Consider the following 25,784-nt stretch of genomic DNA (forward strand, 5'->3'; position numbering starts at 1 on the left):
AAAAACAGTAAGTTGTGCCACGATACAATCAGTCATTTCTCTCTTTAATCATAGTCTTTATTAGTCTTATTTACCTCTTTCTGTGTGTTTTGTTAATATTTGTTAATATTTGAATTTTTGCTTTCACAAGAACAACGCTACTTTTTTCCTCTGTGTTTTTCTGAAGAAAGAAATAACGCAGCTCTGAGGTTATTATTGACAAAGTGCCAACACAATCTTTACCTTGGAGTTGGTAAGAAAGCAACCAAAACCCAGAACAGATTCTCGACTGCAACAAACTCAAATGAGCCTCACGACTCCTGCACTCCCACAGAAAGACAACATGATTCGAACCAACGCAATACCAAGATTTCTGATAAAGAACAAACGTCCCATTCATTAAGACAAGAATGGAGTGAATAAGCTCATAGAAAAAGCAACAAAGCCGAGGGTCAATCAAAACAGCCTGAATGCAGTGGTCAGTTGTGGACATCCCATGGCGAGAGGGACTGTTTTCAATGCTTGTTATGTATTAAGATGAAGATACGAGCACGAAAGGATGCGTCTTTACTTAATCTTCAGGATGTTTGAACGGTCACATTGAGATTTAGATTTCACTGTCTCCCTGTTCACTCACTTGTATGACTTGAACGCATTTTATCGTTGGGATCTATCTACGGTTTTACTCCGGTTAACTACCTCTCGCAGCTTTGAGACGTCGGCTATCTATACATCTGGAATCCAGTTGTGTTGCTGCTTCAGCCACAATATAGTCCAGTGTGAGAGTTGCATTTCATACTGGGTTGAGGTCAGAGCTCTGTGCAGACAAGTCAGATTCTTCACCACCAAACTGGGAGGTTCAAGATTTTGTCCCACTTGGGAGAAATTGATTTGCTGCCCGGTTTCACGTCCAACAAATAGACACAAAGAAAAACTGACTGTGACAACAACAAACTGAAAACATAGAGCTTGAACAGGGAATGCAAGTTTGCGCCCAAGTACAAAAGTGCCACTGTATAAATGTACAAATGTAGTACAAACGTACTAGTGGGCTGATATGCAAATGTACAAGGAAGTGCTGGGAATGCATGCGAAGTACTATCTGCCATAAAGCATCTGAATAACTGCAGGGATAAAAGAGACATGAAGCTTCTACGTCCTACAGGCTGAAGTCCAGAAACGCCGACCTGAGGCCAGTAACTCTGGAGACGAAGGATCTGACAAGCACACGATTGTTAAAAAGAAATAACTTGTCATGGGCAGTCGACTCTTGTTTTGTGTCTGTGAAGGAGCTTTGTCTTGTATCAGAAAACAAAAATCCTGAACGTGTCATCAGGGTCATGTCAGCTCGAACATGGAGCCTGGGACTGAAAGGTTAAAAGATGTCGACGTGGATTTTAAAAGAAAAACAAGCTGCAAGCAAAAAACATGGCAATGTGCACAAAAAATACAAACTGTCTACAAAAGCAGGCCCACATGATGGAAACAGCCTCTAGTCCATCTTGTACTTAAGCTGTGAAAATTTTCAATTTGATCAAATTATTTAGTTTTTGTTATACAGTGCTTGTTTCTTCATGAGTTTTAACTGTTCTCCTTTTTCTTTACTCAATGTTTGTTGTGTAACAAAGGAAATTCATTGTCTGTAGAAAACCTACGTGTTAATAAATCTGTGTTAATAAATCTAGTTTCTGAGGATCTGTTAACCTTCAGTTTGATGACTCCACGTTTACACTGTGTAAACTTATCTGTGCTGTTTGTGTGTCTGTGTTGTGTGTCTGTACTGTGTCTGTCTGTGCTGTTTGTACTATTTGTGTCTGTGCTGTTTGTGTTTATGTACTGTGTATGTCTGTACTGTGTTGTGTGTCTTTGCTGTGTGTCTGTACTGTGTGTGTCTGTGCTGTTTGTATGTCTGTACTGTTTGTGTGTGTCTGTGCTGTGCGTTTGTGCTGTTTGTGTGTCTGTACTATTTGTGTGTCTGTGTATCTGTTTGTGTGTCTGTACTGTGTGTGGGTCTGAGTGTGTGTCTGTACTGTGTGTGTCTGTGCTGTGTGTGTGTCTGTTGTTTGCAGATGTTCATTAGCATTTAGACATGGACCCTTCAGTCCTCCCGGCTCCGCCCCCTGCTCTCTGATTGGTCACACTGTTACCGGAGCTGTCAGCTCTGCTCCGGGAAGCTCAGCTCGGCTCAGTCCGCTCCTCAGCTGCGCACCGACGGACTGACTGCGGCCAGCGGCAGCCTCTCTGCCTTTTGTTAGCCGGGGGCTGGAAGCACCGAGGAGAGACCGACAGAGCCGCATCCATGCAATAGCGCACTTTTTAGTAAAATGATCATCTGTACGAGTAAAATGGAGAGAACCCAGTTCCCCCTGAGAAGCCCGTGCCAGCGAGTCCAGAAACAGGTCGGTAGAAGCTGACGTTGTTCCCCGAGTTCCACAGCGGAGCTAGCGGCTAACCGAGCAGCCTCCATTCATTTGTCCCAGCGACTCGTTTCGACCGAAGAAAGGAGCTGGTCTCGCTATAGCGGCTCTTTTTTACAGCAGTTTCTTTTAGTTTGAATTAAAACCTTTCAGCAGTAAAACGGTGTGTGTGTGACATTAACGTCCAGCTTAACAGTTTGGTCGGTGTCTAAACTTTTTTTTTAATCAGTAACGTTACAGAGTTAACTAGCAAACAAGCAAAGTTCTCCTCTAGCTAGCTCTGCCCGCAGTTTGTCTCCGGCGCTGGGAAAACACAATTAGAAACCAATGTATGTGTCGTGATTCGATCCGTTGTTGACAGTTTCCACATTTATTCACCATTCAGGGACATTTTACACTCTCCGTCCCCAGCTGCAACAAAAGTCCCGTAGAGCTCGTAGCCATTCTCCACTTTCAGCCGCTGACGTTACGCAGCTACATTAACTATTTGTCTGGATGAGAACATTTGTGTGATTGTTCCTCTTTCTCTCATGTGCACCGTGTGTTTTGTGGTTTTAACGTCCCCCCCCCCCCCCCCCGGCCGCTGCAGTGTCAGTGAAGCGCAGACTCTGCTTTTGTTGTTTCCTCCAACACTGATCTAAGAGATTCATCTGAATGTGGCGAAAAGATGGAGTTTCTTTTACACAGATTTTTTGAAATGTTGTGGCCCAGTGATGGTGGAGGTCGCTGCAGTGCGAGGAGAAGTCTGTAGGTGAGGATGACATCATCTGAGGATTTGGGACAGAAATGTCATAAGTAACGCGGTGACATTTATTCACTTTATTAGATATAAAACCGCTCCGGGTGACACAGAGGTGGATATACGGGTTTAATCCCCGAGGACAGACGCGGGATTGATCCGTGTTCGCCGCCCGCTGTCCTGTTTAACGTTGCCCACTTTTATTGTGCTGTTATTGCTGAACTGGACTGCCAATCAAAGTTGTTTTTCTCATCTGTCGCTGCTCTTTCACTTTGCAACAGAAGGGGGGCGCTGTGTGGCGAGTGCACTCCAAAAAGACGTGTTTGCTGCAGATTAGAGTCCAGAAAATTGAGCAAAACAGGGAGGAATGCAGGCAGCCAGGGACTCAAAGAGAGGAAAAAACCTGCAGCCTGGTTACAGGTCCTCGTCCGTGTGTCCGTCCCCGCCAGCACCTCTGTCCCCCTGTTTGCTGTTCATCCTCACTGTCATTCATTTGGCACTCGCTGCACTGCTGTTGCACTCGACTCCACACTTCGTCTGTAACTGGTGACAAGCATTCAGTAACATTATCGCATGGATAATGTAACGCATGCATGACACATTCATGATTTCGCAGAGGTAAACAACCCCTCTGAGTTTACAGCAACTTGCAGCAGTTGCCGAACAGATCCCAGAGCTGTCCGTTTAAAATAAACGGGAGATACGTGTTGTTGCATTTAAGCTCCAGCAAATTTCAACAACATGTTTGTGCGTCTTCCCCGGGCTCGACCTGCTCGTCGTGCTGTTTTCTGACAGGTCCGATCACTCATCGGCTTTATGTGGATGCAGTGTTTTTGTTTGTCTTGGTTGTGTTGTATGTGCTGTCCCACCCAGCAGCCCCCCCAGCCCACCACCACCTTCCTCCTCCTCCTCCTCCTCTCAGACACCTCTTTGGGCTGCAGCTGGTTTGTTTTGTGCTTCTCCCTGAGTTCAGGTTGCAGAGCCAAAATCAGCCCTGGCTGCTTGTGTTTCCTGTGATTTAAAGAGGGGGGCAAGGGGGCGGGGGGGGAGAGTAATGCCGCTTGGACGCTGGTGCATGATAAGGATGGACCCCTTCCAGGCTCAATCGGAATGCAGATTGAATGTCCCTCTCCTGTATCTGCAGCCGCCCCCCTTCTGCAGCCCACCATTACTACCACACACACACACACACACAGACACCACATGCGCACATGCACGTCTCATCTCGAGCTGACACATTTACCCTTGGAGGACTGGTGGCGTAATTTTTCCATTTCTTTGTGTCACCGTGGTCCTTTGCTCTCCTTCATATCGCTGCTCGTACAGGGCTGCTGCTGTTTGGTTTTGTCACCCTGCTATCAAAGCCGGTCTTTGTCTCCATTTACCTTTCTTCCCCTCACTGACGTCACCTCTGTTTTTCATTTCATCCCTGCCTCTTGCTCCTCTCTGATCAATAAACAAATGACCTCTTCTGTGTTCGGAAGGGAGATGTGTTTTTTTTTCATTTTGAATGTCAAATGATCTGCACCTGTGAATTTTTGCTCACAACAGTCCCTCTGTGAGGCGTTGTTTAAATCATCTACAGCCGGCCCATAAGTTAGGATTCATCTTGTGATTTTAATACAGCAGCTCTAATATCAACACAGCCGTCGCGCTTTTCTCACCCTCAGGCTTGTGTTTGACTTGAGAAAAATGGCTCTCTTTCAAAATGGGCTGCTTCTGGGCATACTGTAAGCAGGATTAATAGCTTCATGTGCAGGAAGCCTTTATGTTCCTGTGCTCCAGGAGACTGTTTGCATCTATGTAAAACCAGACTGTGCTTTGTAATACCACACACAGTCACCTAAATGATGACGTGTTTTGTTTTATATATCCACCCACACGTGTTTGTTACCAGCTTTTTCTTTTTCATACGGGTGTTTTTTCATGTGGGTGGACAGTAAGAAGCATATCACCTTATCATAAGTACTGCTGCTTTTCGGGCCTGTTTTCAGACAATAGAGACAAAGAAGTGAGCGTAAGTGTCTGGACTTTTTTGCCAGGATGTCTGCCTAAACCTAAACCCCTAGTGTACATTAATCACGAGTACTGATTAGTTCTAATGAGAATGAATTCATGTGGGATGGATCACTTCTGTGCTAAATCACTGAAGCAAAGATGGCTTCTCTAAATCAGTCTAGCAGCTGTGAAAAAGGGAAACGAGGTGTGTTTTTGATGCGGGCTCAGTTTTCATTTTGCATTGTCATAAACACACCATCTATTGTCTTGAACAGGGGGTGTAGCTGAGCTTTAATTTTGCTTTTGTTTCAAGGTGTCAGCAGACTCAGTTAAAAACTGTATGATGTCTCATTTCCTGCCTCACAGCGCCTCACGCCAGCAGTAGTTCCTCTTTCAGTTTGTCTTGTCCTGTTATTTGTTCAGACATGTTTTGAGAGATTGCACTTTTTTCCCTGTGATTGTGTGATGCCAGTATTGTGCAGTCACGTATATTTCACTTGTCACAGCTGTAGATTTTATAGTTGTGGAAGACTGACAGGACCAGTAAGTGGAATCGTATATGTCTGTGGAGATTTGATGCGTCTCTCTGTTTTGGCTTTTCATTTTGTATTTGTGATTTTTCTCTTGACAACTGCAGTGTGTTTATTAGCTGACTGAGCAGTCCAGTGAAGCTGGTGCGGACAGAGACTATTTCAGAATTTATCGGTCTACCATCAGCAGTATGAACTATGAATTGATCCTCATACAGAAATGATGTTTTCGCATTCTCTCTGGACAAAGAGCTACTGCACAGATAAGCTGGAGGAGTCAGAAGTCTGTGCCTTGCTTGGAGACACTTCAGCAGGGAGCACAGTGTTGTGCCCAAGTTCTGTCACCTGATTGTCCCTGATGTCGCTCTTTGATAAGGTTTTTTTATTGGGATCATATTCGTCTGGCTTTTCAGGAGTGACTGCTGTCCTCTGCTTTTTCCATATTTTTTTCCACACACCTCTAATAAGTCTGTGGTGCAGGTCTGAAACCTAAAAGCCGAATATGTCTATTGTTCTGAATTCATATCGTGTGATGTGCTGTGATTCTGAAACTTACAGTTAGTTTCTATTACAGCTGCAACTGATGAAAAAACATAACTAGAAGTGTTCATATTTCATTTACAGTTTCTTTACTCTTATCTGGGGCTCTGGTTGTAGCAGTAGATTAATCGATAAATAGTGTTAACTCCAGAAAAAAGAATGAGAATACTAAATACTGTTACATTCATAAGCCGATTTCTTTACGCTCATTTATATACAGTGTTGTGATCATACTGTAGTTTGTCCTACTTGAGCACATTTTTCCATCGTCAAATCTGATGCATAATTCATATATATCTTGGCCTCAATTTTTTGAACAACCAAATGCAAGGAATCCCTAGCAAAAGATTACCATCTTCTAAATGTGTTAAATATATTGAATTCAGATTTAGTGTCTTAATCTGCGTAGAATCGCTGACACAAACTGAATTCAATTGATATTTTTCGTACAGTGGAAAATCACAACATACATTCAACAAACTGAAGAGTGATTTTGTTCACATGGCTCATTCACATTCAGATGTAAAGTATAATCAGCTAATGTCGCAGTCATAGCTTATTCTACACAGACAGATTGAAAAATAGGACAAGTGGTATTTTAAGCCCTGAATAAGTCGCACACTCGGAGCATGTTGTCTGTTCGGTGAAGGACTCTGAAACGCTGGATAGTTAAACAGTCCTCCTCTCTTGTTGGAGCAGTAACCTAGATTCTGCAGTGCAACATGCTAATCAGTAGCTCTTGTGTTTGCAGAGAGATACTTGTGCTCTCGTCAATAGCTCTTTGATTGGCAGGCACCTGTGTGCTCTACGTTCCCTCCACGCCGTGTCCCGTGTACGTTGACGGATGAGAGCGGGTCGGGGTCTGCGTCCGAGCCCGTCTCATTTCGTGCCAACTCCTGCTGCAGACACACTGCTTTTTTTAACACCCCCGCACCCCCCCCTGTTTCTTTAAGAGACTTTTCTTATTGGCTTTTTATAAACAAAGATTAGGGCAATATAAACATCAGTGTAAAACTCAGGATTTGTTTAATTTGCACTATGTTAACATGTCTTTTAAGATTTGAGCATGGGCCCTTATGTAGGTCAAGAGGTGGAGCCTGTTGTAGGATCAGGAGGAAACCCTCAATCGCTGCAGGCAGAAGTGAAATATCTCATGGAGCCACCAGCCAGATAAACATGGTGCCGAGTGCCAAAGAGCTGCATGAAGGCCCAATAGTCACTGTTTGCTCCGACTATCTGTCACACAAGTTAAAGTGTCTCTGATTTGAGCAGAATGTAATAGTCCTCGACAGCAGTCTGTGCTGTTTGAGGAAATCTTGGTCAACATTCATATGGTTCAAACTGGAGTGAACCATTTGGCTTTGATCGTCACTGTGCCCTCAGGTTTCACATACAGAGGAACTGAGTCCTCTCCCGCGGCCGAGCTCTCCAACACCTTTTCCTAGAGGTGAATGTATGACGGCGAGAGCGGTAATAAAGGGCTGTTACCGACGAGGGCAAGGCCGCTTCCCTCTCCACATGGCTCTGTTTCTCTTGGCCTCGGGCTCGTCCGCCCAGACGCTTCTATGTTTGTGTGTTTGGACTCATTCATTTCTTTGCTGCTGCAGCGTTTTCCCTCTTTAAGGCCTCCTAAGCCCAACTTTCACATTAGTTCCTTCATCTGTGGTTCCTCCCTGCATGTAAATCCCCCTTTCAAAAGACAACCCTGGCTGTTTTGTTTTCCTTGGTCTCAGCATCAGGCCGTTTTTTTTGGTTTCTCATTAATTTCATTTCACCAAAGGGAATTCCTGTCAATGCATGGTACTTCATCTACATTTTATAATAACAATACGGAAGACTTGTATTAAGCATCCGACCCTGCTGTGGCTAGAGTGAGTTAGTCTGTGTGTGCGTGTTGAGCTCCCAGTTGATCACTGTTGTTTGCTTGTTTTATTCTGAGAAAAAAAAATAATGTGAGGAATGCATTTACTTGCCAGTGGCGCCGCTATCACAGTATCATGGCTGCTGCTCTTCCAAGACTCTCGGGCCGATTTAAAGGCTGGAACATAAGTTCAGAGCCTCGTCTGAGTCTGTCCTCACACGGTTTGGACACTGAACTCCAACTGTATCTTGATACCTGCTTTTACTTCCAAATTACTTCCAAGGGACTGTCATCGCCCTGTTAGTTGTATTTAATCCAATCTTATTCAACATAAAACATATTTATATGTCTGTCACAGTAGCTTGAAGGAATACATTTGCTAATCATTGCTCAAGAATCACAAAACCAGTGGAGACATTACTAACTGTCACTGTGGACTATGACTATCTGGCTGCAAGTGTCTAGTTAGTTTTCAATGATTAATCTGCTGATTACTTTTCAAATACTAATAAATTGTTTTGTTTGTGTGACAACTTCAAACTACTTGTTTTTTCCAACTAAAATCCAAAAAAGACAAAGATATTTGATTTACAGTTATATATCAAAGAAAGGCCGCACATTTTCATTCTGGTGCAGCATCTTTTTGGGACATTTCTTTCTTGAAAAATGACAAAAACAAGTTTAAGATTACAGAGCTGCAACTAACAATTTCTTTTTTATAATCAATTAATAATGTTAAATTATAAATTAAAATCTAAATTTATTTAGTTTGCCTTCATATATAATGAAGAACACCATCAGATCCACATCTGATACGTTTATAACCAGCCAATGTTTATCCTTTTGGGTAAAAACAAAACAAAAACCTGATATGATATTCGATTCCTGAGACAGTTTGACTAATTGGTGACTTTTCAGCTTCACTGGCGACAGGCTCAGCGTCACATACATATCTCAGCTTGCACTGCTGTAACAAAGAGCTTAATGTTTTCGCCTGTGCCGTCAGAAACTGAGCTCCCTCCTCTGTGTCCCGGTCTCTGTAGGTGGTGGTGAACGGTGAGAAGGAGCGAGTGTCACTGCTGTTCATGAAGGCTCTGGTCAGCAGGGGGAGCGTGGACGCCGTTTTCCAGCAGATGGCCTCTCACCCTCAGTACTTGGAGAGCTTCCTGCGCACACAGCACTACATCCTGCACATGGACGGCCCTCTGCCGCTGCCATACCGCCATTACATCGCCATCATGGTCAGTGAATTGTCTGCTATTGTTACTGCAAAACCACGATCTCACCAGTTGTCATTCTACTGTATGTTAGTTTCCCTGTCTGGTATGGCAGAAATTATTATTTGTATTATTCGAAAAGAAAGACTAAGATCCTCTAATATTTGAGTTGTCTGGGTTTTTTTTACCTCCAGGCTGCTGCACGACATCACTGCAACTACCTGGTGTACCTGCACTCAGCTCAGTTTCTGAGGGTGGGCGGGGACCCTCTGTGGCTGCAGGGTTTGGAGGCAGCACCACCTCGCCTTCGCCTCCTTGCCCACATCAACAAGGTGCTGGCCCACCAACCCTGGCTCACCGCCTGCTCACATATTCAGGTACAGCAAAGCAAACCACAGACAAACAACACAAAATAAAATAAACAACTTTAACAAAGACGGTATGAAAATATTATGATTATCCTTGATGCGACCTGTGAGATCCTGAGCTCTGTCTCTGCCCCTCCAGACCCTGCTGAAGTCGGGCGAGCAGTGCTGGTCGCTGGCGGAGCTGGTGCAGGCCGTGGTGATCCTGGCCCACTGCCACGCCCTCTGCAGTTTTGTGTTTGGATGTGACACAGACTCAGACTTTGTCCCTCGCGCCAAATCTCCTAACGGTACCCCGCCGACCTTCTGCCCCTTTGATGCTGCCAACGGCAACACCAACGTGCCTCAGTCCCTCGCCACTCCCTCCGAACACATAACACGACGACGGGTGAGAAACCACACTTGTATTTTATTAAGTAAACATCTCAGAGGATTACAGAAAGATATACAGGCTGTTTTGTAAACTAATTTCTTAAATTTTGTATGTCCTGGTATCTTTAATGTTGTGTTTATACATCATCATACATGTAAGCTGTGGAAATAGACATGAGGGTTAATGTTTAATGTAATTCTATTTTAACACTTTTTTTCTCCTTCCATCATTGAGATAAACTGGCAAGACAATTATAAATAAATTATTAAAGCTAATACTCAAATTATAACTAATTTGGATATTATTAACAATTATTGATAATTCTTTTAGTCTATAACATGTCATGTAGAAGAAAAAACATTTAAAATAAAAACTTTAAACGACCAAAAGTTAAAAACCCACAAACATTTTAACACAATGATCAGAAACAGGGGAAATGGAAATCAACACATTGAGGCTGAAACCAGAGGATGTTAGTTTCTTTGTGTATAAGACACGACTTTAACACTTAGAATAGCTGTTGATTAATTTTCTCACCATTGCCTTATCAGTTAATTGACAAATGTTTTCAGCATAATTGTAGATTATTTTCTAAGATAATTTTAGGATTCAGGTTCTTCTCTGCTTAGGAACATTACATTTATGAAGATATATATATATATATATATAGTAATTACAGTAAAGTTAGAATAAACCAATGTCATACTGTGGCGTGAAATGTGGAGTTGAACCATCATTATTTTCTCTCTGTATGAAATCTGATGTAGCTTAGTCTCATTTAGATTTTTAAGAACTAATTTATATAAATATGAGATAACAGGAAATAAGAAATTTATGAGGAGGTTATTTTGTGCCAGAATCCATAAAGGTTGATTTAACTTCATCTGTACTTTGTCTGGTTTCTGTGTCGACAGTCTCTGGACTCCAGCTGCGACATGGCTTGTCTAAAAGAGAGGATTCAGAAGTCTCAGGAGGAGCGTGAGAAGAGAGAGGAGCGTCTGCTGCAGACCCAGACGCTCCAACAAACAGGTAACGTGATTGGCTGACGAACGCACCCTGCTTTGATGTGCCCACTGATGTGCCCACTGACTTCGGAAGGGTCATCTTTAAATTTAGATCGCATGGTGTGAAACTTGAGCAATTACCACTCATCGGTCACATTTATTGACACATTCTCTCCGCCTCCTTTGCGTTTGTCGTTTCTTTTTTTAGACATGGAAGAGGAGGAGGAGATAATATGCTTTGCAGACCCGTCGCGTTTCATCACAGATCCTAACTTCTGCTATGTGGAGTTTGCTCGGAGAGAGGAGGACCACTTCCAAGTATTCAGAGTTCAGGTGAGGACGCTGTGCATGAATCATCAGACAGGTGTTGTTGTCAGTAAACTTTATGTGTGTGTTGTGGCACTTGAGGCTGTGGCCACAGGGAATATTCGCCCCAGATTTGAAGATTAGATTAACACAGTTCTAAATCCACGGTGTCAGATTACAACCTGTCACCTGAGCAACCAAACAGATGCTCTACAACATGATACCGGATTTTAGATTTACTGTCAGGTCATGTACAGTAAACTGACATGTGTAATATAAGCTGCAGTCCCATGTCTGGTAGAATTTACGAGGTTTCTATGTTTGAATGGCCGAGTTCCAAACTGCACCGGTGATGCAGTCGACACAGTGAACTGCCGTGGCCAGTGGCCAAATTAAAATGTAAATTAGGTTTCTATAATCGGGCCGCCCCAGGCCCAACGGCTCAATCAATATTGATTTTGACGTTTTAACACACTTGTTTGGCTCCGGATCTCAAATTGGTTCCTGGATGGGAAAATTACAGATAATCATCGGAACCACGAGTTAGTTTTTTTATTCCCCTTGAATATTTACAGTTCTTACTTAGATATTAATGAACACAAGGCTGAGGGTGGTAGCCAGTTGTTTAAGATAATATAATATAAACGTTTATTAGCCCATAACAGGAAATTTGCCGTGTTACAGCAGTGACAGTTAAGTGCTATTAAAGTAACTGCATGTTGTAAAAAATATATATCTATATTTCCCACTTAATTTCTTTCTCCTGAACCCCTTTTACTCCCTGGTCTCTGAAAAACGATTCAAATAACAAACAGAAACTATATAAAATAGTTTGGTTGAACACGTCTCAAACCGTAAACATGTTGTTGTATTGACTCTGTAGGACTATTCTTGGGAGGACCACGGCTTCTCCTTAGTCAACAGATTGTATTCGGACATCGGGCACCTCCTGGACGACAGATTCAGGAGCGTGACCACTCTCCCCTCGTTGCACAGCTCCGACCTGAAGAGGGCGATCTGGAATTACATCCATTGTGTGTTAGGAATACGGTGAGACACCTTTTTATTCACCTGCCAACAATTAAAACACAATTTTTACACCTACAAAACTCCTACTTTTCATTGTAAGTTTAGTCAACAACAGTTTTTTCATTTTGTGGCCACAGCTATGACGACTATGACTACGGTGAAGTGAACCAGCTGCTGGCGCGGGATTTAAAGCTGTACATCAAGGCGGTGGCCTGTTTTCCAGACGCCACCAAAACTCCAGTGTGTCCTCTGAGTTGGGCTCTACTCAAAACTTCAGAAAGGGTAAGGAAGAGTTTTTTTGCATGGGGGTGCAGTGGTCACCTCGCAGCAAGAGGGGTCTTTCTGTGGAGTTTACATGTTCTCCCCATGTCTGTGTGGGTTTTCTCCAAGTTCCTCCACAGGCTAAAGACATGCAGATTGGGTTTAGGTTAATCAGAGACTCTAAATTGAGTGTGAGTGGATGTTTTTCTCTATATGTCGGCCCTCAAAAGGACAAGCCGTATAGATATTGGCCCGGCTGGCTAAACGCAATGTACCACATTAATTAAACACCACATGTTAACCTTCTGTGTGTTTTCTCCTTCAGATACATGTGAATCTGCTCATCATGGAGGCCCGGCTGCAGGCGGAGCTGCTGTACGCTCTGAGAGCCATCACTCAGTACATGATTGCCTAAGTGCTCGGAGAGGCACAAAGTCGAAACTCTTCACCGGTACCGAGAGACCCAGAGACACGAGGACGAAGACGCAGTGAAGTGGGACGAGAGCGCCACTTGGAAGGACACAGCTCCGTTGTTTTGTAGCTGTGCCTCATGAATATGCTTCTCTTTTCCTCAGAGTTAATGTATTTATACCATAGTGTGCCACAGTCCCCTCATCCCCCCCCTTTCTGCAGACTCCTGTTGTGACGTCCTCTTGTCAAACATCTTGACTCTCAAAGATCATGTGCAATTATTGACTAGCGTTGTTTTAATTTGTACCTGTTATGTGTTCCAGCTCAGTCTGTGAGAAACTGCTTGGGTGTAGCCGCGTGTTACAGTGGCCAATATTGTCCTTTTTTAAGTTGGATCAGTCTCCTTTACTTTCCCAGAACATATCTCTCTGTACAAGTTGAATGAATGTCAGCGGGAGACCAGGGCCTTTGTTTTTGTTGTTTCTTTGGACAATCCTCGTCAGTGTTGGACGACAGTACACGGACTGTGAAGGACGACCATTTTGCTCTCCCCAAGCATTTTGTATTAATGCTGGTCAAGAACACACACACACACAACAGTGACACTGCTGGAAGTTATCACATCACTATAGTTTCTTTTAATAAGCACTTTTTAAAACTTTATATATTTATAATGCAAGGTAGCTTGTTAGTAGTGGACATTGAGACACACATTGTGTGGGTCTGATGCCTTTTCTTTGTCACTGTATGACATGTAACAAACATTTTTAGACTGTTTGTCCTGAAACTTTCAGACGTTTGTGCTCAGCTGCAGATCTGAGTGAAGTTTCTTCTTGATCCAAGATATTTCAGTGAATATTCTTATTGGAAGGATTTTGAACAATGACTGATTTGACACAATTTACGCCTGATGAGAACATTAGTAACTAAACTGAAGCGGTCAGTGAGCTGTTTCTGACAGTTGGGATGAGGCTGAGCCAATTGCAGCATGATTTGGGTTTTTTTGCACTGAAATGCTTCAGAAATGATCAAATACTGACTTTCAGACCAAAGGTCATTAAAAATCAACTTAGTGATGAATTGGCAGATGAAAAGTGCAGACGCAGATCTGCACTGGTCGTGAGTTGGGGTTAAGTTCAGATCTTTGCTTTGTGCTAAAGCTTTTTTTGTGAGCTGTATCAAAGCCGGAGTGAGAATCCACGGTACAGTTTGCAGAGAGGAACAATGTGCAAACCAGTTGTTAAAACACTTTTTTTTTTTTTTTTTTTGTAAACGGTAGAGTACTTTTTCTGTTTAGTTTCTGGGTGTGACGGTAGGACCCGCTTGTTGTGCTGCCGCCTGGGTAGACGTAGAGGTGTGTCGGACTGTTTTAGAGTTAGACATTAGGTTTAGATTAGAAAACAGAAGTGCATATCGACTAAAGCAAAGCGCTGTTAATACAGGTGCCTTCAGGATTAAACTGGAGTGCAGCTGAAGTGGAGGGCTGTGACTCCTGGAGTCTGAATGTGGGCTTTGGTTGCATCTGGGCAACGCCGACACCTGACAAGTGTTGTTTCCCACATGAATGAGAACTGTGTTTTCTTACGGTGGTCGGCGCCATTTCTGATAAATATTACGGCTGTGTATGCCTGTTTTGTTTTTTAAATCAGAAATCATCTACGAGCCCCAGCAACTCAGCGAGAGCCTTTGACACAGATGGATGTTTAAAAAAAAAAAGTTCAACTTTAGCAGAATAAAAAAAATGGACAATTAACTTTAAAAAAAAAATAGAACAAATGAAAAACAAAAAAAATGTTTTTTGAAAATGTGAAGAAATGTTTTCTATAAAGATGCTTTATGAAAATAACTGCTGCCTCCTGTGGTCTGTTCTACAAGCTGCATGTTTGTATCCATGTAGAAATCACACAATCCTCTTGGTATTGAATCACTTCCCTAGTGTTTAGACTGCCTTTGTATTTTCACTCATTTAAAATCCACTCGTGGTTTCTATGGATATCACACATTCCAAAATGAACTAGAGGCCATTGAAGAAAGGTTAAATCGTAGAGTAATACATCGTCTTTCAGCAGATGTGATGAAGAGTCTGGCTGCTGCGTGTTGGACGAGCTGTAGACTGTCGGCTCAGGCAGGTGAAGAAGGAATTGCAATAATGCAAACAAAGGAGATGACGGCATGAATGAAAATCTGGTTCTTCTGGTTAAAAAATGCGCTGGACTGTTGAGTTTCCTGATTGGTTTTGTCCTTCAAACACATTGTGGGGACGGAACATGAAATATTTAAAACGTGGAATTCACGTTAATATTTTGATTATTTAAAGCCACTTACATTTTAATTTTAACAGAAGACCTCTCCCTGTCTTGATCTGCAGACGAAGTTTGTGTTTGAACAAATTACAGAAAAAACAAGTGAACCTAGAATTTTAATCTTTTAAATTAACCATAGTTGCCAAAATTCAATTTCATTTTTAATATGTTTAAATAACAGTAGCTGCTGTATCTGTGTGGTTAGTTGAATACTTTGCAGTAGTATTCCTGTAAAGCAGCGCCCCCCAGTGGCAGAGCTGAAAGAACACCATGTCTGAAGCATCACAACTCTCAATTTGCACCAACAACTCAGACAAAGTGGGTTAAACAGTTTATTGAATTTATTTCTGCTGTTCAGAACTGTTCGTCATCGCTGGCTGACTTTACAAGGAGTAAAGAAAGAAAACGAATGAAGAGGGGGGGGAGAAGAAAAGAACAACTATCGACATTTAATCAAAAATTATGAACATAATTGGCTTATCCACAAACTTATCAATCCCTGCCCGCCCCAACCTCCCCTATAGAAATGAAAATAAAAAAAACAACCATTGCCGAATACTAAAATACTGTATCAAATGGGGCAAATTTTAAATTTTCAAAGCAAAAATACAGGAACTAATGGCTACTTTATAAGGAAACGGAGGAAAAATATGTAGATAGTTTTAATTACTTGGAGGGGGAGATACAAGGGGAAGTCATAATACCACATCTGCCCTTTTTGTTTAAGGCGGCCACAGTAAACTACAGATGTGAAAGCCTGCTGCAGCTGATTCTCACAAACCAACCACGTTCACATGCTGCGGTCCGTCCTATCCACAGTTAATAACATCTCCGACACCTGACCATTAGTGAGGAAAAACACGGGGGGGGTCTGTTGCACATACAACGTCCTAAAATAATAACATGCTATGTTTTTAAAATAAGAAAATCATGCAGATTTTAAAAGTTGGCCCTTGGTTTTCAGATCGATTTAAGTGACCAGGTTGGGGGAAGGTTATTATATACTGAATATATATTTAAAAAAAACATAAAACAAAAGGGAAAGGACTCTCGATTGTGTTCTGCAACGACACCAAATCAAGATCCTTGCGCTGAACACAGAAAATTCAAAGATTCAAAAGGCCCTGATTTGCACCCACTGCGTCATGGCGTACTCCAGGATATGTCACGGAAATGACATCTAGCACCAAAAATAAAACAAAATACACGTGTGGAAAAACGAGAGAGTGCTTTGTATAAATCAGAGACTAACGTATTCACATAGCTACAGTGAAATGATGAATATTAGGAGTTTAACTGTTGGGATGTTATTTCCTGATTCACAAGAAACCTGACGGTTATGAACAAAGTCTTTACATACAAACACAAAACACAAACTTTTCAAAGGGGGAGATGACCAAATAAAAGTCCATCCTGCTACAGAGTAACATCATGCTAGTGTTTTAAATGTTGGCAGTCAAAAAAAACAAAAAAGAACGAGGGACAGGATAGTGCTGATAAATGTGACTGGAGAGCTAGAAGAGGTTTCTCTAGAGAGGGAAGTGAAACGTGAGATCAACAGAAATGTCTCCAGGAAAAACAAAAACAAAGATATCGGTTTCCAGTCTGTTGTAACAGAGAAAAAAAAAAAAGAGTAAAATCAACATTTCTTTTTTTTTTTTTGCTATCACGTTTTCTGATTAAATCTGTGCGGAGTTGTTTTTCTTCTGAGCGACCCTGAGAGGTAACGGTTGCATTAGTCTCGTTTTGAGATGAGAAAGTGGCACAGGCGTTCTTTTTTTACATCGTGCCACGCTTCAGCACAGATTTCTATCAATCGGATCCACAACTAATGCTATAAAATAATGAGGCAGACAATCGGGAATTTTTAAAAATGGTCAAGTATTGATGCGTCAGATTTCACGTTACAGGCGGCGTCTGTTGCTAAGCGTATGTACACCGAGATACTGTGTCAGGCCCAAGCTCCCTAAATGCCATGCGAATGCAAATATTAGTGTTCCTTTGGTTATGTAAAAAAAAATCTACACGCATCTCATCCTTTACAAAAATAAAAGTATAGAAAATTACTGTTAAAAATGATCTAAAAATGCTTCCTCCAATGTAAAAAAAATCACGTGTCATTAGTAATATATTCATATGTATTAATATCTCATTTATTACCTCCATCTAAATTGTATATTAAAACTATAATCAAATATATTCTTTTTTCGTACTTCTCACACAGTGAATTCATTTCTTGAATATTAGAGCTAAATAATTAAAGTGTGAGAGGATTTTCTGACACGAGGCCCCCGCACCTCCGTCACCCCCCCGTAGACAAAATATCAGGAAAATGTTAAATAGCAAAAACCTTCAAGAAGTGATTTTTCAAATTTCCTTCAAGATTTCATTTTGTTCTCCTGATAAATCTGCATAGCGTGTCATCATGTACATGTGCAATGTGTACATTACATGTTATATTGTTTTTTTATACAGGATTTAAACTCTTTTATAATGAAATGGTACAACCGTAACGTGTATTCTCTTAGTTTGGGGTCCCTGTGTCGCAGGAAACCTAAGTGCTTTGAAAATGCACAGGCTCGAGGGGAAAAAAATAAAAAAGAAGGAAGAGGAAAAATTAAACCAGGTAGACCATTCGACAGTGGAGGCATATTGCTGTTTAAGACAATGTAATACTTGGCCAACCAATCACTCGTTGGCAAATAAATTTACCCTTGAATGCCCTGTGTATGTCACAAATCACATTTCTTCATTTTCTTAGTTTAACTGCACATCAGGGATTAAAAAATAAAAAATAAACACCCTCTAACTCACGTCTATCTCACCACACTGCATTGAAAAAATGCCAAACTGCAAAAACATACCCTCTGAGGTGAATCACCACATCAGGGCTAGGCGATAAAACAATAAGAATAATTATCGCGATGCAATGTTCTTCAACAGCAACATTACAAAAGTTCATTGTTTATCAATGTGATGCTTATGCATTGTGCAGGCCTGTGAGAAGTGTAACACATGTCATCGTTTTGAATGTTCCACCTCAGATTTGTGAAATGTTTTGCTGTTCGCTGTTTTCTGCCCATGAAGAAGAGCCACAGTTTCGCCAACTGTCAAACAGGAGCGACAATCAGTCTCTAAACTTGGAATAAACAATAATTTGATGTTTATCATGATAATTGTCGATTTCAACTGATATGAAATTTAACAGTTTTTTACTGTATCGCCCAGCCCTACACCAAAAAAAAAATCTTTACAATTTTCCTCTAAAGTGAGAAAATGAATCGTACGTATGATCTTAGTCTTAGTACACGATTGGGCCAGATGTAAAGCCGATGTTCAATCAAACATTTTTATATCTCCAGTCGTCCGGTCTTTATTTTTCACCTCTTCACAAACGCAGTCACGTGTTGTCACGGAGGACGATATGTTTCCTCGGGAGGCGATCTGAGCTGGTGCGGCAGAGTAAGTGCACCGCGTTCAGACGATCAAACAGCATTTGGTCGGGCAAGTCATGCTATGCAAGTGTCGATGGGAAACTGGCCATTTCTCCAAAAACGCAGTCCATCGAGTCTTCAAAACCAAACCCATCGAGATCGGGGGGGGGTACCGTATCGACCCTAAAGCTATTGTGGTGAAACACAACGGTAATATGAACACCCGGCAGGCGGGGGCTCGTGATCTGTCTTTTCACTCTAAAAACATTATTTCACATGTCTTAAAAAAAACGGTTTGAATTCAAAAGGTAAAAATGGCTAGCAGCCAAACTGTTGCAAGTGTTATTATAAAAAAAAAAGGAGAAACTTTGTGCATAGTAGCCTGCGTCATCTCCTCCCTGTCCTCTGCAAGTGTTGGCACAGGACATGAGTGAGGTCTGGTTTAGTCCAAGGGAAGTGTTGTGTTTGAGAATCAGCCATCGTCAGGGAGGAGGAATGCACCGGTCTTGTCATATTGTGAGGTCATCTTCATTGGAGATCAGTTCCTGCAAGATAAAGACGATGAAGAGAAATTTAACATCATCTCATTAAATAAATGATGAGATGCTGCAGCGAAAATTCACTTTTAGTTTTCATGAATCTTTCGATTATTTTTATGATTCATGCATTTGTCTTAAATTCTGAAATGTTCAGTTTACGATGATATAAAACAGAGAGAAGCAGCAAGTCCTCACGTTTTAGAAGCAGAACATTTATCAATTATCAAATTAATATTGATTGTTGTGTATTGAGCCAAAATATAAATGTTTCTAGTAATTTCAGATTCTAAATTGTACTGATTCTTGTTTTATAAAGCTGTAAATGTTTAATATATTTTAGTTTTAAACAGATGAAGAAAATCCTCAGTCCTGTATCCTGCAGTTTTTACCTTGGGCTCTGGGAAACGTTTGCGATATTTTTCACTATCCTCTGACAGTTATAGACTAAAAAAATCCATAAACAGTAGATGAATCGATAATAACAAGAATCATTCGTGTGATGGAGGAAGCTGGGAGTGATCAGTGTACCTGGCTTTGCGTTGTCAGCTGAGGAATTAGCTGGGGACCCAGTTGTGAGCGGAGCCTTGGCCTCCAGGCATGGGGTCAAAGTTGAAATCAATGCCGTCTCCGTCCATGAGGTCACTGTTGATGATGTAGTCCACGTCGCAATCCAGGTTTTCCGTGAACATGTCAATGTCCAAGTCTGTGGGCAGTCGGTCCTGACCGGCGGGGAAGCAGGACGGAGCTCCGAACTGACCCATCGCCTGCAGACTGACGCCGGGCCCTCCATGAAGAGAGCCCAGCGCTGGCCCTGCGGCGTGCTGGGCTTTGAGAGCGGAGAGCTGTGACGGGTCTTGAGACATACCTGAGAGGATCATCCCCAACCCCATCTGAGAGTGATGCTGGTGTTGCTGCTGCTGATGCTGCTGATGCTGCTGATGCTGCTGCTGCTGGTGCGGCTGCTGCTGGTGAAGGTGACGCTGCTGAGGCTGCATCTGAGCCTGAAGCGCCATGGGGGCCACGGTGTTCGGCTCCAGCCCCTTACCCAACAGCAGCTGATTGGGTTTGGGCCTCACACCCACCACAGATGAACCCAAATTCATCAGGCCAACCCCTCCGGGACTAGGCATGAGGGGGTCCACCTGGGTCATCATGACATCACTCGGAGGGGGGGAGTCAGAGGTGAGCAGGGCTTCCAGACTGGAGGGCACGTGGGTGCTGTAGTGGCTGTTACTACGAGAGCCGGAGCTGGACATGGGGTTGAAGAGGGAATTGCTGAAGGTCGTCTGCTCTTTGCTGCTGGGTCCGCACTGAGAGATGGAGGCCTGGGTTCCAGTGTGGGGCGGGGCCTGCGGGAGGCTGGATGGTTGCAGCTGATGGAAGGAGGAGAAGCTGGAGCCACGGGGCAGCAGGGTGGAGGCGGAGGGCAGCGGAGTGGGAGGTGCCGGTGGGGCTGTGCTGGGACTGGCCCCTCCCTGTTGCCCAGTCATCAATGTGAGGCCATCAATCAGATCCAACTCCTCCATGAGGGTCTCGGTGAGGGTGGGGGTCAAGCTCCTGGAAGCGTATCTTCCAAGCAGTCCATCCTCAGGCAGGTTGTCGTCGTCCTCTTGTCCAGGAGCGATGGGGGACAGACGTCCGCTCAGGGTGCTGGCATTAGAGCTTGTGCGTGGACGGAAGGTGGTCCACATGTCAGCGTCATCCAGGCTGCCGCGGGACGAGGGGCTACTGCTGTTGACCCCCCATTTGGGAAACTGCTGGGACGAGTTAGGGCTGTCTGCTCCCCCTGACCCCGTGCCGCCGTCACCTTGCAGCGCCCCTCCAGCGCCGGCTGCTCCCGCCTGCTTCTTGGTCTGCTTGGCCCTCATCCGACTCTTCAGCAGTTTGCTGCTGTTGTCCATGGAGGCAGCTCGGCGTCGAGGAGCTTTCCCGGTCTTCCCTCCTTCTGGGTTGAGCATCCACCAGGAGCTCTTTCCTGTGGATTCATTGTGTACCCTCAAGAACTTGTTGTGGAGTGATAGGTTGTGGCGGATGGAATTCTGAGAAGAGGGAGAAGGAAAAATAAGCAGATTAAAGAAAGATAGACACACTTGGTAATAAACATACTTAGCCACGGCCGAAGTTTAAGTGATTCTACAGAAACTAAAACATGGCACACCTCAATATAATATAGAAAATGGAATTTTCTCATCAAAAGGAAGCAGAAAACTCTTATGTATATATTTTTTTCAGACCATCCTCGAATGTTTACATTTGTCTTGTTGTGACACACTGATTAATTTTACATCCTGGATACATTAGAATATATAATTTCTCCTGCAATCACCTCGCTGCACTGACTCCTTGTAAAATCCATAATAGAATTTTAAATTCTTCTCATCGACCAAGACTTTAATGGCTCCATGCACTTAACTGACTTATGGTTCCTGTCTGCAAAAGTGGGGGGGGGGGACCCTCACCACGTTTACTTTGCTTTTTTCTGAAGATCATAGTTAGGGCTGGCTCAGGTGTGATTGAGACTTCCCACAATGCACCTCTCTCCTCTGCTCCTTCTCCAGCTGTACACATTCATATCCTCTAATGAATGTTACCAGTGATATCAAACTACCCCCTGCCTATATAACTGATACTATTATTATTACTGTTAAAGACTTATTGTTGTTACTATTGGCCTTGTTTTTAGTTATTGTCTTTATATTATACATCTGTATGTGGAACCCCCTCGTCCAGTTGATTTAAGGTCCGCTCCCTTTGACAGGGATTTCTTTTCTTCGTTTACACCTGCTCTTTGTGAAAAGTGCCCTGGGATAACTTCTGTAATCATTTGGCAGGACATAAACACAATGGAGCTAACTTGTGTTGATACAGTACACTGAACTAGTCAATGAGTTGACTAAAAGAAAATTAGTTGCTAACATTTAAGATAATCTTTTGAATTGTTATCTCGGTGAATAAGTTACTTTCGATCAAAAACGACACCAAAAAAATCTCAATTACTTGTTCTTAATTTTGAGAAGGTTAAATTAAAGTTTGACAAATCAAAACATTCATCATCGCCTGTAGAATAACCTTAGACTGCAGATTCATGAATGATGGAAATTATGCATTGAAAAAGAACAATAACGTGTCCTGTTAACATGCAGTACAAATGAAATAATAATAAAAAGTCATTCAATTATGAGCAGTGAATTCACCACAAAAAAACTATGCAAGAAATAATCATAACGAAGAGGATGTCATATATTATGTCATATACAGATATTGGTTGTTGTGTTTGCTTTGATATTTTCTAATTGAATGTATTTGTGTTTATTTAACAAGACCAAACAGATCAATATAGTTGTATACAGTTAATTAGTCTGTCACGTGTAATGATATAACATCTATGACTTATTCCAGCATTACAGTTCAGTTCATCCAGTTAAAAGATGCACACACACAGACACACTCACCTTCCAGCCTGCTGAGCTGTTGCTGTCCCCTTTGTCTCTGAAGTAAGGCACAGTCTTCACCATCCACTCGTAGATCTGGGCCAGGGTCAGCCTCTTCTCGGGTGAGTTCTCGATGGCCTGGCTGATCAGGTCCGCGTAGCTCTGGTTCCCCCACGCGTTGCGCCGGGACGATCCTTTGCGGGGCGTCGCGCCGGCTCCGCCCACGCCGGCCGCGGCCCCGCCCTCGGCCGCAGCCTTCTCGGGCTCGGACGTGATTTGCTGCGGCTCGGGCTTGTCCTCGTCGGCGGGCGGGGTGCCGGCGGCGGACTCGGTGCCGTCCGCGCCCTCCGGTTTGACAACCGAGAGGTCGGGCCTCGGCAGCGGCCACGTGCAGGAGCGGGGTCTGGTCTGCGGCTCGAAATCTGGGTCAATCGGGGGCACCGAGGACTGCTCCATGGCGGCGCGCTGGGTTTCCACTCTACCTCAAAAGACGGAGGCCACTCAAAACATTTACCTTTTTAAAAGTTTGAAGTTAACTCTGAGGCCGGAAGATGCGTGAAAAAAAAACAACTTCCCGACACAAAAACAAGATGCTTCACCCACCGAGGGGCCTACAAGAGAGACGTAATAATCTGGACACACCAATAGCCTCAGTTAATCCTCAGATTGGAGATTAGGGAACCCAAATAATCTCCTTAATAGTAACTATCATAAACCTTCCGATTTATATAGAATGAAGGAGGCTGGGACGATGCGAGTCTCTTTGTTTGAATGAAATAAAAACAAAAGTGGCTGAGTGAGGATGAGCAGCAAAACATCTGGATCTATGCAGATTTAGTCTCTGCTGTGGATGAATTAAACAATCCAGAATGTACATGGATATGAAACCATTCCTCTGAATTAAAACTCAAACTATATAATTGTCAATGTTAGAATTTAGAAATAGTATATTTGAACTATTTCTCAAAGTGGGACCCGGCAATGGTTTCAATATTTTAAAAAAAACTAATATTAAGTTTAGTTTCGTACCAGATTTATCAAATTAAATATAAAATTCCTGATCCAAACCCAGGAAGTGGTTGTATTTTACTATAATTCCATAAAGGCTACAAACAGGGATTAGCGGGCTACTGTCCGTCTGCACTTGTAAACAACGTGATGTCTGAGCTCCACAACACAAAATACCTCCAGCCAAGATTTTCTTTTTCTTTAAATCCTAAAACGACCCGCAGACAGTCACAGATCAGTCCGGAGGGTGCAGGAGGAAAAACGGCAGATTAACCGAGCAGCGGTTTTGGGTGCATCGGCTGTAAAAAGAGTAAAAACAGCGCAGTGGCCTGTGGGTTAAAGCGGCTAAACACGCGGAGAAGTCGAGCGAGGGAACTGGGGGGAAATCAAACCCACGCCGGCGGCGGTGGTTTAATGGAGTTCGGCTGTTCAAAGTGTGAGGAAGTGGATGGAAGAGCAGTGCGTGAAGTCCGTGCTTCAGGTCCGCCACACTGCGGACAGGCGCATGTCACCATCTGCCATGTTTCTCCACACTCCTGCGGCGGCACACGATGCTCGGAGAGGCGCTGTAGGAAAACCCCTCCTTCGACCTCGGCCCGCGGCTCGGCCGAGCTTCGTCTCGGTGATCGCGCTCCGGAGCGGATCCCCCGGCGGGCAGGGTGAAGCTGGGTCGCCTCCGGAGGTCTGTCGGCTCCCACCGCCGCACTTTGGAAACGGCACGACAGCCTCCGTAACGTTAGCTGCTCCGAGCTCCGGCTACTCCAGAGTTTACAATCCGGGAAAAAGTCCGCGAAAAGCCGCACGTAACTCCCTCCAAGTCCCCGCGTTTGACGAGCGTTGGGTCCGGCGGGACTTCCTGTCGTCGTGAGGGTCCAAATATTCACTCCTCCGCCGTCTTTTTCACTTGTTTTGTTTTGTTTTGTTTTGACTCGAGGCGAAGACTCCCTTCTGACGTCTGTTTACCACTGTCAGGCAGCGCGCACTGCGCCTGCGCCGGGCGGCATTCTGGGAAAGCGAGTCATTCACGTGACAGCGCACAGGCGTAAACAGCGGCTCCGCGAGGCGTCGTGTACCTGTTGTGGTCCATTATGTAACCGTTTGTGAAAGTGTGCTAAGCCGCAGGTAAACTTAGGTTATTTGCAGAAGGCTATTAGCGGTCACACGTGGGAGAAGTAGGCCACTTAGATATGGTGCTGTAGTAGAAGCTTGTCCAAAATGCCGCAGCACGTGTCCTGACAAGAACCAAGAAAAGAGAGCACATTTCTCCAGTATTAGCTTCGCTACACTGGCTTCCGGTTAAATCTAGAATAGAATTTAAAATTCTCCTCCTCACCTTCAAGGCCCTTAACAATATGGCACCATTATATCTTAAAGAGCTGTTAGTACCTTATCAACCCACTAGAGCACTGCGCTCCCAGAATTCAGGCTTACTTGTCGTCCCTAAAGTCTCTAAAAGTAGAGTAGGAGCCAGAGCTTTCAGCTATCAAGCTCCTCTCCTGTGGAATCATCTCCCACTTTCAGTTCGGGAGGCAGACACCATCTGTATGTTTAAGAGTAGGCTTAAAACCTTCCTTTTTGATAAAGCTTATAGTTAGAGCTGGTCCAGGCTTGTCCTAGACCTGCTCTTAGTTAGGCTGCTATAGGTTTAGAAGGTCGGGGGACACATCACACACGGAGCTTCTCTTTCCAGCTTCTCCTTCCTCTTCTCAATCTTTGTCACATCAAAGTAATTCATATCCCATCAATACATGTTACTGACTTGACTTCTTCCCCGGAGTCCCTTTGCCTTATTGTCCGCAGACCCAGGGCCGCGGCTGTGGCCACATCATGGATTAGGATCTGTGGATCACGTATCAGAGGTCGTAATGGTGGATCCAGTATGGCGGATTCTGCATCGTGCTGGCTGATCGTGATAACAAAGGCAGATCCTTTATCGTGTTGGCATCAGATACTGGTAGTGGACCACGACCGAGGTGGCAGCTGATGATGGATCCTAATGGCGGCAGTGGACAATAACTGTGGACTATAGTGGCATCCGA

The 25,784-nt window shown here is 43.5% G+C and overlaps 2 protein-coding genes across 2 annotated transcripts; one reads left to right on the forward strand and one right to left on the reverse strand.

Moving 5' to 3' along the window:
• The first annotated feature begins 2,153 nt into the window (after window positions 1-2,153).
• Window positions 2,154-14,826, forward strand: si:zfos-80g12.1 (sestrin-3). Its single transcript, XM_034597414.1, has 9 exons — window positions 2,154-2,378; window positions 9,108-9,305; window positions 9,476-9,658; window positions 9,789-10,034; window positions 10,934-11,048; window positions 11,232-11,356; window positions 12,213-12,379; window positions 12,496-12,640; window positions 12,945-14,826. Exons 1-9 carry the CDS (start codon window positions 2,304-2,306, stop codon window positions 13,032-13,034), a joined length of 1,344 nt encoding a protein of 447 aa, XP_034453305.1. The 5' UTR covers window positions 2,154-2,303; the 3' UTR covers window positions 13,035-14,826.
• Window positions 14,827-15,652: 826 nt separating this feature from the next.
• On the reverse strand, window positions 15,653-24,739 carry foxo4 (forkhead box O4). The gene is made up of 3 exons (XM_034597413.1): window positions 22,759-24,739; window positions 19,835-21,345; window positions 15,653-19,312 (listed from the first exon to the last, which is right to left on the reverse strand). Exons 1-2 carry the CDS (start codon window positions 23,191-23,193, stop codon window positions 19,861-19,863), a joined length of 1,920 nt encoding a protein of 639 aa, XP_034453304.1. The 5' UTR covers window positions 23,194-24,739; the 3' UTR covers window positions 15,653-19,312; window positions 19,835-19,860.
• Window positions 24,740-25,784: the final 1,045 nt, after the last annotated feature.

The sequence above is a fragment of the Hippoglossus hippoglossus genome, chromosome 10, assembly GCF_009819705.1.
Source record: "Hippoglossus hippoglossus isolate fHipHip1 chromosome 10, fHipHip1.pri, whole genome shotgun sequence".
Classification (NCBI taxonomy): domain Eukaryota; kingdom Metazoa; phylum Chordata; class Actinopteri; order Pleuronectiformes; family Pleuronectidae; genus Hippoglossus; species Hippoglossus hippoglossus.

What these genes read in the sequence shown, in the direction of transcription:
- foxo4 (XM_034597413.1), bottom strand. Translation starts at nt 23,193, where the DNA reads ATGGAGCAGTCCTCGGTGCCCCCGATTGACCCAGATTTCGAGCCGCAG. An exon ending in ACAGCTCAGCAGGCTGGAAG is followed by an intron (nt 21,346 to 22,758) that starts GTGAGTGTGTCT and finishes CCCTCTTCTCAG; the next exon opens with AATTCCATCCGCCACAACCT.
- si:zfos-80g12.1 (XM_034597414.1), top strand. Translation starts at nt 2,304, where the DNA reads ATGATCATCTGTACGAGTAAAATGGAGAGAACCCAGTTCCCCCTGAGA. An exon ending in GCCATTACATCGCCATCATG is followed by an intron (nt 9,306 to 9,475) that starts GTCAGTGAATTG and finishes TTTTACCTCCAG; the next exon opens with GCTGCTGCACGACATCACTG. An exon ending in TCCAAGTATTCAGAGTTCAG is followed by an intron (nt 11,357 to 12,212) that starts GTGAGGACGCTG and finishes TTGACTCTGTAG; the next exon opens with GACTATTCTTGGGAGGACCA.